The sequence below is a fragment of the Oryctolagus cuniculus genome, chromosome 1 (assembly GCF_051225735.1).
Source record: "Oryctolagus cuniculus isolate XC-2025 breed Fujian yellow rabbit chromosome 1, ASM5122573v1, whole genome shotgun sequence".
Lineage (NCBI taxonomy): Eukaryota > Metazoa > Chordata > Mammalia > Lagomorpha > Leporidae > Oryctolagus > Oryctolagus cuniculus.
In genome coordinates, this window is record NC_142867.1 from 66,966,136 (window position 1) to 66,981,891 (window position 15,756).

Sequence of the window (15,756 nt, forward strand, 5' to 3'; positions counted from 1 at the left end):
AGAGAAAAGAGAGAGACAGAAGGGAAGAGAGAGAGAGAGAGATTATCTACCTGGTGATTCATCCCCCAAATGGCCACAATGGCCAAGGCTGGGCCAGGCTGAAGCCAGGAGCCAGGAACTTTATCCAGGTCTCTCACGTGGGTGGCAGAGGCCCAAGTATTGCTGCCATCATCTACTGCTTTCCCAGGCACATTAACAGGGAGCAGGGTTGGAAGCTGAGCACTGGCGCCCTTGTGGAATGCCAGCACTTCAGGCAGCTGCTTACTCTCCCCTCCCCCAATATGATTTACTATATGCTTTCACAGATCTTTAATGTTTGTGGATTTACCTATAAATCATTTTCACTCCATCCTTACAACAACCCTGGAGGAATGAGGGGCAGCTGTTGTCATTATTTGCCCTATAATTAAATTCAATCACAGAGTGGTAAAGTGACTTAGTCATTTCTGTATTGTAAATTGCTCCTTTCTCTTTCTCCTAAAGCCTTTTGGATATACTTTTCTTACAGGCGTGCCAGTTTATTATACATTTTTGGATGGTATATCTGTCTTCTTCTCTAGAGATTCCACACTGTATTTTTTTTTTTTTTTTTTTGATTTGACAGGTAGAGTTATAGACAGAGATAGAGACAGAGAGAAAGGTCTTTTTTCCGTTGGTTCACTCCCCAAATGGCTGCTACGGCCAGCGCTGCGCCAATCTGAAGCCAGGAACCAGGTGCTTTTTTCTGGTCTCCCATGCTGGTGCAGGGGCCCAAACACTTGGGCCATCCTCCACTGCCCTCCTGGGCCATAGCAGAGAGCTGGACTGGAAGAGGAGCAACCGGGACTAGAACCCGGCGCCCATATGGGATGCTGGCACCACAAGCAGAGGATTAGCCAAGTGAGCCATGGCACCGGCCCCCTCCACACTGTATCTTAAATTTCTGTCTCTGAAGCTAGGTTCAGTAGCAGGCATCTAATATTAGGTATATATTGTAATTGTATATATGTATTTGTATATAGGTATTGTAATTGCAATAGGTGAATATTGTAATTGTCAGGTAAATGACTAATATGTCAGGGTGAGTTAGAAGCATAACCAGAATCAGAATATGTTTCTCTTTCTAGATACACACTTTCTTGATTATACCATGTTACTTATTAAAAGGTAATAGCTAGGTGCTTTTCCTCATTTCATTTCTTTTCTAAAGTTATTACTTATTTTCATGCTCTTTGAAAGACAGTCTTAGATCTTCCATCCACTGAAATGCCCATAACAGCCCGGCCTGGTCCATAACGAAGCCAGGAACCTGAAACTCTGTCTGGGTCTCCCATGTGGGTGGAAGGGACCTAAGTACTTGAGCCATCACCTGCTGCCTGCCAGGGTGTGCATTAGCTGGTAACTACAGTCAGATGCAGAGCCAGTCCTCAAACCTGGCACTCTGATATGGGATGTGGGCTTCCCAAGGGGCATCTTAACTCCTGTGCCAAATGTGTGTCCCTCATCATTTAATTTGTGTATGTGTGTGTGTGTGTGTTTAAGATTTCTTCTACCATTTGATTTCACTAACTGTGATTAAATGCTGTTTGAGATCTCTTCTTTAATTCATAACCACTCAAGTAGGCTGAGATGATGAAACCTAGAAAAGTTAACAGATTTGTATTAGTTAAGTGTATAGAACTGACAAATTAAAAAGACATCCATTTCCTCTTGCTAGTCATACTCATGGATATGCACTAGTTTCCAGATCTCATCCCACTCAGTCTGTAAGCAGAACTCTCAGAAGTAGGGATTGGGTGTCCCAAGCAGAGCCTGTATTTTAACAGAGAGCTGCTGATGGTGTGATTTCTGTCCAGGTGTTTCAGTACATCATCATTAAGGAAAAGTTGGAAAAATCGTAAAAATGACTTCTTCCTAAACGTATTTGATTCTGTTTTCTGACCCCTCCATTCCATTATTCCACAACAGAAGAAACAAAGATGGAACAAATCCTCAGGCACTGTTTATAATGGCTGCTTGTTTTTGTTATGCAACAGCTCAGTGCCTGAGCCCAGTTTAAAATTCAGGATAGGACCAGCACTGGGGCACAGTAGGTTAATCCTCCGCCTTCGTCGCCAGCATCCCATATGGGCGCCAGCCAGTTTGAGTCCCGGCTGCTCCTCTTCCAATCCAGCTCTCTGCTATGACTTGGGAAAGCAGTAGAGAATTGCCCAAGTGCATGGGTCCCTGCACTTGCGTGGGAGACCTGGAGGAAGCTCCTGGCTCCTGGCTTCTGATCGGCGCAGCTCTGGCTGTTGCAGCCATCTGGGGAGTGAACCAATGGAAAGAGGACTTTTCTTTCTGTCTCTTCTTTTCACTGTCTGTGACTCTACCTCTCAAATAAATAAATAAAATCTTAAAAAAAAAATTCAGGATAAAACTTTGGGATCTCCTAGTAACTGTTATACCGAGTGGGTAAAGAGCCTTTACAAGCTGCCACAGCCGGCCATCACTCAGAGTGCTTGTTCTGCGTCAGACACTGTGCCAGGTGCTTCACCTGTTTTTATTTTACCTGTATAACAGCCCCCTGAGGGCAGTTACTATCCTCACTGTGTGAGGGAAGCAGTGCACAGCTCGTGAGCAGCAGAGCCCTGTTTCAAACCCAGGTGTAACTTATTTGAAGACTAGTTCCCTTAACCTCTGTGCAACCTGGCACCTCGACATTTCTTCGTAGAGTCTGTCAAAACAGCAGGTCTCTGTCTTTACAGTTAACCAGAGATGCCCACGAGGTGTGCATTGTGAAAATCAAATGAGAGACCACCGGGCCAGCACTTTGAACTGTATGAAGTGCTTTGTTCTACAGACTTGGGTATTTGTTATTGCAATGTGGGCATACAGTGCCCATGAGGCCAGCAGCCCACCAGAGTCCACAGAGGTTCCATGCATTAGTCACCGTATTTGGCTTCCCTCAGAGTCTTTTTCCCCCCTCCTTCCTTTCTTTTGGATCAAATTAACGTTTGACAGATGTTTGGAAAATCATCTTATCCTGTAATTCATATTTATAAATCCTGCTGCTACAGTGTGGTCCCATTCTCTCTCTTCATTGAAGCCAGAGAATAATCTGGGAAAATGCCATGTTTCCTGTTATGAATTTGGAGGATCTTGTCTTCTTAGCACAACTTTTGAGCTTTTGAGTATTTTAATACTGCATAATTCAAAGCCAAGTATGGTTCCTCATATAGATGTTTTAGATTCTTGAGAAGTAAACAGAAACAGAGCTCTAGATTTGTTCTCACCAAGGGATTCAGAGGGCTTAAAATTGTTTTGTTTAAAATTTTGAAAGCCTGTTTTTATTGTTCTTTTTAAAATTTGTAATGAGGGCTTTTGAACAATAAGTCAATTTCAGTTTAAATTATTCTGTAAAGCTGGGAATTCTTTCTCTGTCCTCTACTCCCGTGATGCCAGTCGGCATGTTGTTACTGTCGCCTGCTCTCACTTCTGTCTTCTGCAGTCGTTATAATCATTGGTGTATTAGTGCCTTCTTTGTGTTTAGGGCCCATGCTCCTTTAGGGTTGAGATTTATTGACTTGCAGTCCCATGAGTATTTTTCCATGAATGAATGAAGTTTACTAGGATCACATTGTCCTCATCTGTATTCTAAACTAAAATTTTCTCTTAAGAGATGGCTGCTTAAATAGGATTGCTTTCAATCTTCCCATCATTAAGTAGCATTGGAGATATTTAGTCCACTTCATGCTTGGGAGGGTATGACTGTAGCTATGATTATTTTCCATGAGTACAATGGAGTGTCAGTGAGAGTCTCTGCATCTCTGTTGACTTGAATTTAAAAAAAAAAAGATTTAATTTTAGTTTTGTGATATATATACTTTGCTTAATAACATTCTTATTGCTGATTGCTTCTGTTAAAAATTTTTTTTAAAGATTTATTTTGTGGGCCCGGTGCTGTGGCATTAGTGGGTAAAGGCTCTGCTTGCAGTGCCAGTATCCCATATGGATGCCATTTAGAGTCCCGGCTGCTCTATTTCTGATCCAGCTCTCTACTATGGCATGGTAAAGCAGTGGAAGATGGCCCAAGTCCTTGGGCCCCTGCACCTATATGGGAGACCTGGAAGAGGCTCCTGGCTTCGGATCAGCTCCACTCTGGCCTTTGCAGCCATTTGGGGAGTGAACCAGTGGATGGAAGACACCTCTCTCTCCATTGGAAAGGCAGAGAGAGAGAGGAGAAAGGTCCATCCACTGGTTCACTCCCCAAATGACTGCAATGGCTGGGGCTGGGCCATGCCAAAGTCAGGAGCCAGGAGCTTCCTTCAGGTCTGACACGTGGGTGTCAAAGTCCCAAACACCCTCTGTTGCTTTCCCAAGCACGTTCGCAGGGAGCTGGTTTGGAAGTAGAGCAGCCAGGACTTGAACCGGTGCCCATATGGGTGCTGGCATTGCAGGTGGTGGCTTTACCTGCTATGCCACAAGGCCGGCCCTGATGCGTCTCACTATTTTCAGGGAGAGGAAAATCATTGTCTCAAACCTTTGGCCAGCCCTGGGGGAATGTACAGAAGAGGTCTCACCTTCCCTCCTTAACAACTCAGCATCTGGGCTGCATCAGAGCTCAGAGAAGGAGGGTGTCCATGGCTTGCTGATGCTTTACAGAGACCCTTGCATAGTTTTTCTCAGTTTAAACTTGGCTAGCACTTAAAAGTGCATTAATCTCCTTGAATACATACACATGGGAACCCAGGCTGACTGTGGCTTCATCAGGTAGCTATTTTAGGAGTAGTTATACAAATAAATAACTGTATTTTAAACAAGTATGCCAACTGTAGCTGCAAATGTGTGTAAGTAGTGATGAGCCCTTGTTCCTGTTTGTTTTTGCTTGCCCATCCTGATTTCATTCAAAGCTCGCTTACAGTTTTAAGGATAAAATACATAACACTGTTGAGTTCTGCCGGGGACAACCTGATATTGGGTCCATAAGCTGTTGTCCTCGGGACTCCACTTGGGCCTTTATTCTTTTCATTAACACGTTGTATCTGGATGATTCTGTGATCCCGATTCCTCCCAGATCTGCATCTCTAGTCAGAATGTGCATGTATCTAGACTGGTATCGATGTTTTCAGAAATGCGTCACTAACGTGATCCAGTTCTCTTCACCCTCTCTAAAAACCTGTTAGGGCTGGTGTTGTGGCCCAGTGACTTAACCCACTTCCTGAGATACTGGCATCTAATATCAGCGCTGCTTGGAGTCCTTGTTGCACCACTTCTGATCCAGCTCCCTGATAATACATCTGGGAAAGCAATGCAAGATGGCCCAAGTGCTTGGATCCTTGCCACCCACACAAGAGACCCTGGATAGGGCTCCTGGCTTCCTACTGGCCCAGCCCTGGCCATAGCAGCCATTTGGGGGAGTGAATCAGCAGATGGACGATCTCTTTCTCTCTCTCTCTCTCCACCTCTCCCTCTCCCTCTCTCTCTAACTTTGCCTTTCAAATAAATTAATTTAAAAAAAAAAAAAAAAAAAAAAAAACAAACCAGGCCAGTGCCACGGCTCAATAGGCTAATCTTCCGCTTTCAGCGCCGGCACACCGGGTTCTAGTCCCGGTCGGGGCGCCGGATTCTGTCCCGGTTGCCCCTCTTCCAGGCCAGCTCTGCTGTGGCCCGGGAGTACGGTGGAGGATGGCCCAAGTGCTTGGGCCCTGCACCCCATGGGAGACCAAGATAAGTACCTGGCTCCTGGCTTCGGATCAGCACGGTGCGCCGGCGGCGGTGGCCATTGGAGGGTGAACCAACGGCAAAGGAAGACCTTTCTCTCTGTCTCTCTCTCTCACTGTCCACTCTGCCTGTCAAAACAACAACAACAACAACAAAAAAACAACAACACAAAGCCTCCTGTTATGTACCTAAATTCACTTTCTCAAGTCAGACCACGGGAGTCAGTCAGCCTGGATCCCTTTCTCTCTGAATCACTACTTATGGTTATTGCAAAATAAAATACCTACTTCTTTCCTGATTCTTGACATCACAATCAGATTCATCTTTCTCCAATGCTGATGATGTCTTTCCTTTTTTTTTTTTTTTTTTTTTTTTTTTAGATCACGTTAGTAGCATTTGACCTTAGTAGTTAATGGCTCACAAGACCTGGCTGAGATCTGATTCTTATTTCTAAACACCCTGTCCTTAACAGTGTCCTGTGTTGAAATTTGTCATGCTAATGTTGGCATTGACACTGGAAGGTTCTCTGTCACATACCTTCTGTCATCAGTTTGGATTCCCCCTTAGCTGCGCCCATAGCACCTTGCATCCCATTTCTCTTGTCCCTGACCCTTGTCCTTTTATATTCTGGTTGCCTGTTTGCTCGTTTCTCTCTCCTGCTAGACTGTAAGCTGTGTGAAGGCAGGAAGAGTGACTGTCTGGATCACTAATTTATTCCTAGTGCTTAGCGCTCTGCCTGGCAAATAGTAATAACTCAGTTAAATGTTTGTTGGATGAATTCAGTGAAACCTCAGTAGCAGGAGACTGATAGAAATTGTTTTGGAATATGCTACTTTGTTGTCATCCATAGTGTAGTTTGTTACTAAAAATTCTCTATGTCCTAGTGGTTTCTTTCCATTTCTGTACAGACACCTGTTACAAGTGTTTCTAAGCTGTTATACTTTAAGTGGAACTCTTCATTTTTCTCTAGGCTTGCTTTCCCTTCCAGTTTTCCACATCTTTACTATTTTTCCATTTGTCCAGGCCTCAGATCTTGTAGTCAGTTTTGATTGAGCTCTTTCTTTTATCTGCTGTATTCAGTTAGTCACTAGACTCTTTTGAGTCTTTGAAATAACGCTGGTATCCATGGCTACTGTTCCATCTCTGTTGCCATAATCACTGGCGTCTCCCAAGGACTGGATTTCTGCAGTAGTTTTCCACTCTGTCTAACTGACCGCTGCCTGATTAATCTTGTTAAAGTGGACTTTAATTTCTTGATTCCTCTGCTTAAAGGTTTTACAGAGTAAATTCTTGTTGTCAGCTGAATGTGTCTGAATCTCTGACCTGATTTCCTTCTTTTCAGCAGACCAAGTGCCGTCAGTTTGGCTGCCTCTCTCTTTTCATTACCATTGATGCAGGTTGAACTGTCATTACATCTGGTATTTGTAGACTTTATAACAGCCAGTAGACTGTACCTGGGCATTCTGCCTCCTTGAATTCATAGTTGTCATATCAAAGTGACTTTTCTGGAATGCACCTCACATGATTGCCTTACAAAGTCAGACACGCTTCATGAGGCTTTGTTGCCCATAGGCTGTCTGTTAGCACAGTATTTAAGGCTTTCTGTGTTCTGGTCCCCCCAACCTACTTACTCAGCACTATCTCCCACTACTTCCCTCTCCAGAGTTTTCAATAATTCCCACATCACCGAAGATGAACAACTTGGACCACTATTTAATAACCTCTGAACGCAGTGTGTGTGTTCCCACCGTCATGTTTGGCTAAAGGTGTTCATCTGTGTGGGACTTCCCTTTGTGCCATCCAGCTTCTCAGTACGACTTACTTCCTCCCGGTCCTACCACCATCTTGTGGGGGTTCCTGCCTCTACTCGGTGGAGTCCTTAGCACACCAGAACTCCCATAGCTTTTGAAATTTCCTCTTTCTTATGGCATCTTTACATGATTTACTTCTCTTGCATCCTTAACTGGGTTGTATATGTTATGTGGATGGTGAGTAGCAGTTGTCTAATACCCTCTATGTATTAGGTGTGCAGTAAGCACTGAAATGATTAAGTATGTGTCTAGTACTATGTGAGTAGGTTATCCTATCCAGCTGGCTTATTTCTATATTATTTTATAGTTTTAATGAAGTTAAGGACGGTCTTGTGACTGCTGCCACAGTTAAAAACTCACAAAATGTACAGTAATGTGTTTTGAAAAGTGACTCATCCAATGAGCTAGTATAGGGATGAGCAAACTACAGTCCACATATTTTTGTATGGCCCATGAGCTAAGAATGATTTTTATATTGAAACCATAAGGGATTGAAAGGAAAAATGAAGAAGAATGTGTGACAGAGATGACATAAGGCCTGCAAAGCTTAAAATATTTACTAACTAGCTCTTTATGGAAAAAGTTTGCTGAGCTCTGATCTAGAAATACAACTGATTTGCCTGGCCTCACTCCTGCTCATTGGATGTGTGGAATTATCTGTTTCCCTGAATAGTTTAATAGACACTCACCAGACTAGTGACTATTCCCTTCCTTGAAAAAGAATCGCTGGGCCTGGCTTCAGAAGAGTTTTGAGTGACATGTAAATCTCTCCTGGGCTCTTTGGCACTTGGCAGTATCTCCCTCAGATAACCAGATACAAATGAGCCGTTTCTTTCCATTATAGCCCTCGTCAGAGGCCTGTGGAGATTGCACATCTGGGGAAGTCAGATGTCATTCAGAATAGGGCTCTCAGCATATTTCAAGAATGTTAATTGCCAAGTGACAGCTAAAGCAGAAGGGCTTAAAAATGTCCTTAAGTTGCCTTAAATATACATGGACCTAGAATTTTAGAATTGGAAAAGGTCTTAGAGATCATCAAGTGTGCGGTGGTTCTTAAGAACCTGGGCTGCGGAGCCAGACTGCATGGCTCTTTACTTAATCCTCTCCGTGTCTCAGTCTCCTCACCTTGAAAGTGGGGCTAAGGATGGTGCCTGTCTCCCAGGGCTAAGCGAATAGAAAGTGGATTAACATGCAACACACTAACATTTAAAATGTTACCATTACCACCTAAAACACAATACTGAGCCTGGTACTCTAAATGCTCAGAAACCTTATTCTTGTTTATAGTGCCCTCAGGTTTTATTATTGTTTTTCTTAGTAGTGATCTAATTTGTTTTTTAAGAAAACTTTTTTTTTTTTTAATTTCCCTTTCATTTTCATTTGAAAGGAAGAGAGACAGAGAAATCTTCCATATGCTGATGGACTCCCCACCAGAGTTAATTGGCTTTTCTCACTTCTGTGGCAGCAAAGTGGATGAAAACCTGGGATCCCTGCTCTCAGTTAAAGTGTTGGCTTTAGTTATAGGTCAGTCGGTGTGGATGATTTTTTAATAGAAAGAGTATTTGGTAACTTTTTGTATAACATTAAAAACACCAAATAGAGCATTATTAATCATTTCTCCTGAGGATTTAAAACCTCCTTCTAGTGTCCTTTATTGTTGTTTGGATTATTATTTTTTGGATATGATATTATTGTTTGGATTATGCGGCCAGTTAGACCTGGCTCTCGACTGTCCTCATCTGCCCTTGCCACATGTCATTATTTCATAGCCATCTCTTTTTTCTTGAAATTCATAGAGAATTATTTTCTAAAGATACAGTGTAGGGGCATGGGTACATTCACAGTGTTGTGCAACACTACCTTTCTCAACTTGCAAAACATTTTCTTCACCACAAAAGAAAACTCTCCAGATGGGAAGCAGTCACTCTGCATTTGGCCCTCCTCCAAAGCCCTGGCAAACCCCCATCTGCTTTCCGGTCTGTGCATTTATGTTTTCCAGGTACTTCACATAACTGGACTTCCACTAGGTGACGTGTTCTGTCTGGCTTCTTTCATTGAGCATAATGTTTGTGAGGTGCATCCACATATTGCATGTATCAGTACCCCATTCCTTTTTAGGATTGAGTAATATTCTGTTGCATTTATATACCACATCTTGTTTATCCTTGCATCTGTTGTTGGACATTTGTGTTGTTTCTACCTTTTGGCATTGTAAATAGTGCTGCTATGAACATGAGTGTACCAGTGTTTATTGAAGTGGCTGTTTTCAATTCTTTTAGATATATACTTGGGAGTAGAGTAGCTGGGTCATGTATAATTCTGTATTTAACTTTTTGAGAAATTGTCAGTGTTTTTCCACACTGGTGGAACACTTAGTCTTTTTAACATCAGTGCATCAGGGTTCTGATTTCTCCACATTCTTGTATTTATTGTATGTATTTCTTTGTCTTGTATTTATTGTGTCTATGTGTGTGTGTGTATGTGTTTTAGCCACCCTGGTGGTTATGAAGTAACCACCCTCCATTTTTTTGATGAAATGTGTCTTTAAGTTTTTCCCTCATTTTTAAATTAGGTTTTTTGTCTTTGTTGTTGTTGTTGAATTTTAGGAGTTCTTCACATAGTCAGGGTATCATTAGACCTTTATCGGATATATGATTTGTAAAAATTTTTTTTCTATTCTGTAGGTTGATTTCTCAGTTTCTCTGTACACATTTGTCATGCAGCCAGTGCTACCATGTCTTTTCATCTTGCAAAACCTAAATTCTACCTTTTAAATTTTTTTAAAGCTTTTATTTATTTATTTGAGAGGCAGAGTTACAGACAGAGAGAGGGAGAAACAGAGACAGAGGTCTTCCATCTGTTGTTTCACTCCCCAAATGGCTGCAATGGCTGGAGCAAGGCTGATCCAAGGCCATGAACCAGGAGCTTCTTCTGGGTCTCCCACCTGGGTGCAGGAGCCCAAGATCTTTCACTGCTTTCCCAGGTGCATTAGCAGAGAATTGCATCAGAAGAGGAGCAGCAGGGACATGGGTGCTGGTGCTGCAGTGCCAGCCCCTACCTTTTAAATTTAAAAGTTATTTATTTTCATTTTATTTGAAAGACAAAGACAGAGCTCTTCCTTCTTCTGGCTCACCCGGCAATGATCACAGCAGCCAGGACTGCTCCAGGCGGAAGCCAGGAACCCAAAACTCAGTGTGGATTTTTCTTAGGTGGAAAGGGACCCAAGTACTTGAGCCTTCACCTGCTGCCTCCTAGGGTGCCCATAGCAGGAAGCTGAAACTGGGAGTTGGGACTTGAATACAGGCACTCTGGTATGACATCTGAGCATCTTAACTGGTGTGACAAATGCCGACCCTGAAATTTTACCTTTTAAATAACAATTCTTCTTTCTCCCCTCCCCTTGGGCCTTGTCAGTTACTCTTCTACTTTGTTTCTGTGAATTTGACTAGTCTAGGTACCTGGTATAAGTGGAATCATACAGTATTTGTCCTTTGGTTTATTTCACTTAACGTAATGTCTTCAAGGTTTATCTGTGTTACAGCATGTGCCAGAAATTCCTTTTTGAAGACTGAATGCTATTCTATTGTATAAACATACCACATTTTGGTTCATTCATTCATTTGTCTGTGAACTCATGCATTGGTCTATCCCTGAGATATTGTAAATACTGCTACTTCAAACATGAGTGTACAAATACCTCTTTGAGAACTAGCTTTTTATTCTTTTGCATATATACCCAGCTATAGATCCCAAGTTATATGGTATAATTCTTTTAATTCTTTTAGTACATTATTATACTAGCTTTGCTAGTATTTTGTTGATGATTATATATCTATATTTATATCTATATTTATAAAGGATATTGGTTTTAGCTTTCTTGTGTGTGTGTGTGTTTTGCTAGTTGTGGTGTCAGGGTAGTACTGGACTCAGAATGAGTTATGAAGTGCTTCCTTCTTTTTTTGTTTCATTTGAAGACTTTGAGAAGAATGTTTTGGTTTTTCTTTTATATGATTAGTAGAATTCACCAGTTAAATATTCTGATTCTGGGCCTTTTTTTTTTTTTTTTTTTGCTAGCAGTCTTATGATTACTGATTTAATCTCTGTTGCTGTTACAGATCTATTCAGATTTTTCCATTTCTTCCCTTTTCAGTAGTTTGTGTGTTCCTAGGAATTTCCATTTGATCTAGGTTATCTGATTTGTTGAAATATAATTCTTCACAGTTTTCTTTGATTATCCTTTTTATTTCTGTAAGGTTATTGACAGTGTTTCCACTTCTGTTCCTGATTTTGGTGATTTGAGTTTTCTTTGTTTTTTTTTCCCCTTGGTCAGTTTAACTTAAGATTTGTCAATGTTGTTGATCTTTCAAAAGAACCAACTTTTGTTTTTGTTGATTTTTCTCTATTTTTAAAATTTTTTATTCTGTAGATCTAATCTTTCTTTATCCTCCCTTCCTCTTTATTTTGGAATTGGTTTCTTCTTTTTCTGGTTCCTAAAGGAACTTCTTTTTTTATGTGTTTATAACTATAAATTTTCCTCTGAGCATTGCATCCCTTAAGTTTTGATGTGATGTGTTTTCATTGCATTCATATCATTCGTAAGTCACCTTGAGATTTGTTCTTTGATTTACTGATTATTGAGAGTGTGTTATTTACTTAGTACATTTGTGAATTTTCCAAATTTCTTTCTGTTACTGATTTCTAGTTTTATTTCATTACACTCTGAGAAGGTACTTTGTATGGTTTTTGATTTTATAAAAGGTATTCTTTTGTAAATAGACATCTGTCCGAAGGTGGAGAATATCCCAGCACTAATTGTGCTTTACATAATTGCAAGCAGGTTGTTGACATCTCTGGTTATTTTCCCCTTCAACTTTGTCAGTTTTTGTTTCATATGTATTTTGTTACAGGTTGTTATTTGCATATGCTTATACCTTCTTGACTCCTGTTAGTTATAGAATGTCCTCCTTTGTCTTATAAGAACTTTTGTTTTAAAGTCTGTTTGTGTGATACTAGGATAGCTAGATCAGCTCTCTTTCGATGATTGATGACATGAAATACAATTTTCCAGGCCTGACACTGTGGCTTAGTAAGCTGAGCCTTTGAATGTGGCCCAGGAATCCCATATGGGCTCTGGTTCATGTTCCGGCTGCTCCTCTTGGTGTTATTTCTTCCTTAAATATGATAGAATTAATCAACATTTTGCATGCAAATTCTTTGTCGTTCTTGTTTTAAGATTTGTTTGGGGGCCTGTACTGTGGCATGACTAGTAAAGCCACCACCTATGGTGTCTAGCATCCCATTTGGGTGCTGGTTCGAGTCCTGACTGCTCCATTTCAATCCAGCTCTCTACTATGGTCAGGGAAAGCAGCAGAAGATGGCTCAAGTCCTTGGGCCCCTGCACCCACGTGGGAGACCTAGAAGAAGCTTCTGGCTCCTGATCGGCCCAGCTCCAGCTGCTGAGGCCATCTGGGGGAGTGAACCAGTATATGGAAGATTTCTCTCTCTGCCTCTGTCTCTGTTCTTTTTATGAGAGGATTTTCAATGACTTACTCATTAAAGTAGATCCTACAGGGCTGTTCAACTATTGTTGTTTTCCTGGTGTGTCAGTTTTGACAATTTGAATATTTTTAAGGAATTGTCTAATTTATATTGTCAAATTTATTAGCATAAAATTGTTTATGGTATTCTAGTATCATTTTAATGTTTTTAGTAAAGTGACTTTTAAAAATGCTTATACTGGCATTATAAATACAGATACTTAATGTGGTACTTATTATATACCTTTCATTTTACAAATATTAAGTATTTCAATTGCCACAATAATTTTTGAGGTAGATACTATTAACATCTCCACATTACCAATGAAAAAACCAAAGTTAAACTCAGAGAGTTTAGGTGCCTTGCTTAAAATTACAGAAATGTGGCCGGCGCCGCGGCTCACTAGGCTAATCCTCCGCCTAGCGGCGCCGGCACACCGGGTTCTAGTCCCGGTTGGGGCGCCGGATTCTGTCCCGGTTGCCCCTCTTCCAGGCCAGCCCTCTGCTGTGGCCCGGGAGTGCAGTGGAGGATGGCCCAGGTGCTTGGGCCCTGCACCCCATGGGAGACCAGGAAAAGCACCTGACTCCTGGCTCCTGCCATCGGATCAGCGCGGTGCGCCGGCCACATCGTGCTGGCCGCGGCGGCCATTGGAGGGTGAACCAACGGCAAGGGAAGACCTTTCTCTCTCTGTCTCTCTCTCTCACTGTCCACTCTGCCTGTCAAAAAAAAAAAAAAAATTACAGAAATGTTATGTTAAGGACTTGAATTGAAATCCTGATGGGCTGGGTCCAGTCTTTTTTCCTTATCTAATATTTTCTTTTAAAGATTTATTTATTTATTTGGAAAGCAGAGTTACAGAGAGACAGAGGCAGAGGCAGAGAGAGAGACAGAGGTCTTCCATCCACTGGTTCACTCCCCAAATGGCTGCAACAGCCAGAGCTGGGCTGATTTGAAGCCAGGATCCAGGAGCGTCTTCTGGGTCTTCCACCTGAGTGCAGGGGCCCAAGCACTTGGGCCATCCTCCACTGCTTTCCCAGGTGCATTTAGTAGGGAGCTGGATTGGAAGTGGAGCAGCCAGGTCTCGAACCGATACCCTTATGGGATGCTGGCACTGCAGGCAGTGGTTTTACCTGCTTCGCCACAGTGCTGGATTCCCTTATCTGCTATTTACTTCATTTTTCTTAAAGATGGCAGAAACCCCTCTTCCGTTCTTCTTGTAGAATGATGCTGTCTTTTCTTTAGAAACTATCATTACTCCTTTTTATCACTGAGTGGAAATGTTTGTTTCTTATATTCCTAATTAGAACTTGGAATGCATTTTTCCCACAAAAACTACATATGATGGCTTGGCATATTTGAAAATATTACTGTTAATACTCTTTAAAAATTTTTTTAAAGATTTTGTTTATTTGAGAGGCAAAGTTACAAAGAGAGAGAGAAGGAGAAAGGTCTTCCATTTGCTGGTTCACTTCCCAAATGGCCACAAAGGGCAAGCTGAGCTGATCCAAAGCCAGGAGCCAGGAGATTCTTCAGGGTCTCCCACGAGGGTGCAGGGGCCCAAGGACTTGGGCCATCTACTGCTTTCCCTGGCCATTAGCAGAGAGCTGGATCTGAAGAGGAGCAGCCGGGACATGAATCGGCGCCTGTAAGGGGTGGTGGTGCCGCAGGTGGAGGCTTAGTCTATAATGCCACAGCACCAGCCCGTTAATACTCTTCTTGAGTCATGTAATATGTTAAAAAGATTTCTGGAGCTCCTTTGGGAAGTTCACTGGAGTTTACAATGAGAAACATTGTTTCTGTAGGAAAAAGAAGACAATTTAAACCTTGCCTGAAAGAGTAGACTTCAGCCATGTAGGAATTAACTCATAGAAATCTCTAAAATTTCAAATTGTTTATTGTAAATTTTTCTTTTTAAATAAAATAAGTGTGATTAATTTGTGCACAGATTTGTTAGTGTTGGTTAATTTTTTGATAACCATCTTTCAGGGTCACTCAAGTGCTCAGAAGAGTAACCTTCAGGTGGATCAGAACTGCGTTCGCAATTCTTACGACGTCTTCTCTTTGCTACGGTAAGAAACTTCCTGGAGTCCTCCTGAATTCTAAAGACTCTGCCTTATTTTGAGTTTGTGACATATCTACTGTGAGGAGGTGTGCAGGAGCTTTTGAAGCTATTACTCAGGCTTGGCATTTTTAAGTGAAGGCTTCATGGGCTACAGTGATTTAAGTTTATCTGGTTCACAAAGCCTTTGGAAATTCATTTCCTTTTTCTGGACTGGGGGAGGGTGGTTAAAGCCGGTGATCTTGAAGCAGGCAAGTGATCTGTTTTCTGACATCCTGCACGCTAGAGAGCAGCACTCAGAGGTGTACAATTTAGACACACTGAAGCCTTAACAGCTGCAGTATCATCAGAACAGCCCCTGGCAGCCCCAGCCAGGGCTTAGGGCTTTGACCTGCTGGTCCTCTTGAAGGAATCATGTTTGGCAAACCAAAGGGGCTTTGTATGAATCTAATGCTTAGAGGCCTAAATGTCTCAGCTCTGTATTTTCATAATGTCTGGGCTTAATTTTGAAAGATTTTGAAATTTGGCTTTAATTTCAGATGTGGTAGATCATCAAGGAAATTTTCCCAAGGGGCAAGCTACCAAAATAAATGCAATTCAGAATAAAGTTAACAGTGACATTCAACCTGTGTTCACCCTACTCAGACTGAGATTGTTCATTGAAAT

General features: G+C 41.8%; 1 protein-coding gene across 9 annotated transcripts in view; it reads left to right on the plus strand.

Annotated features, from left to right (window-relative positions):
• UVRAG (UV radiation resistance associated) overlaps positions 1 to 15,756 on the plus strand; it is a 327,227-nt gene that overhangs the window by 92,824 nt on the left and 218,647 nt on the right. For all 9 annotated transcript variants that reach the window (XR_016232752.1, XR_016232751.1, XM_017344617.4 and 6 more), the window contains one exon: positions 15,018 to 15,100. Coding sequence is in view for 7 of the 9 variants with exons in the window: in XM_017344617.4 (XP_017200106.3) it covers positions 15,018 to 15,100 (83 nt within the window). In the remaining 2 variants the exon portion in view is untranslated. The remainder of the gene's footprint in view (positions 1 to 15,017; positions 15,101 to 15,756) is intronic.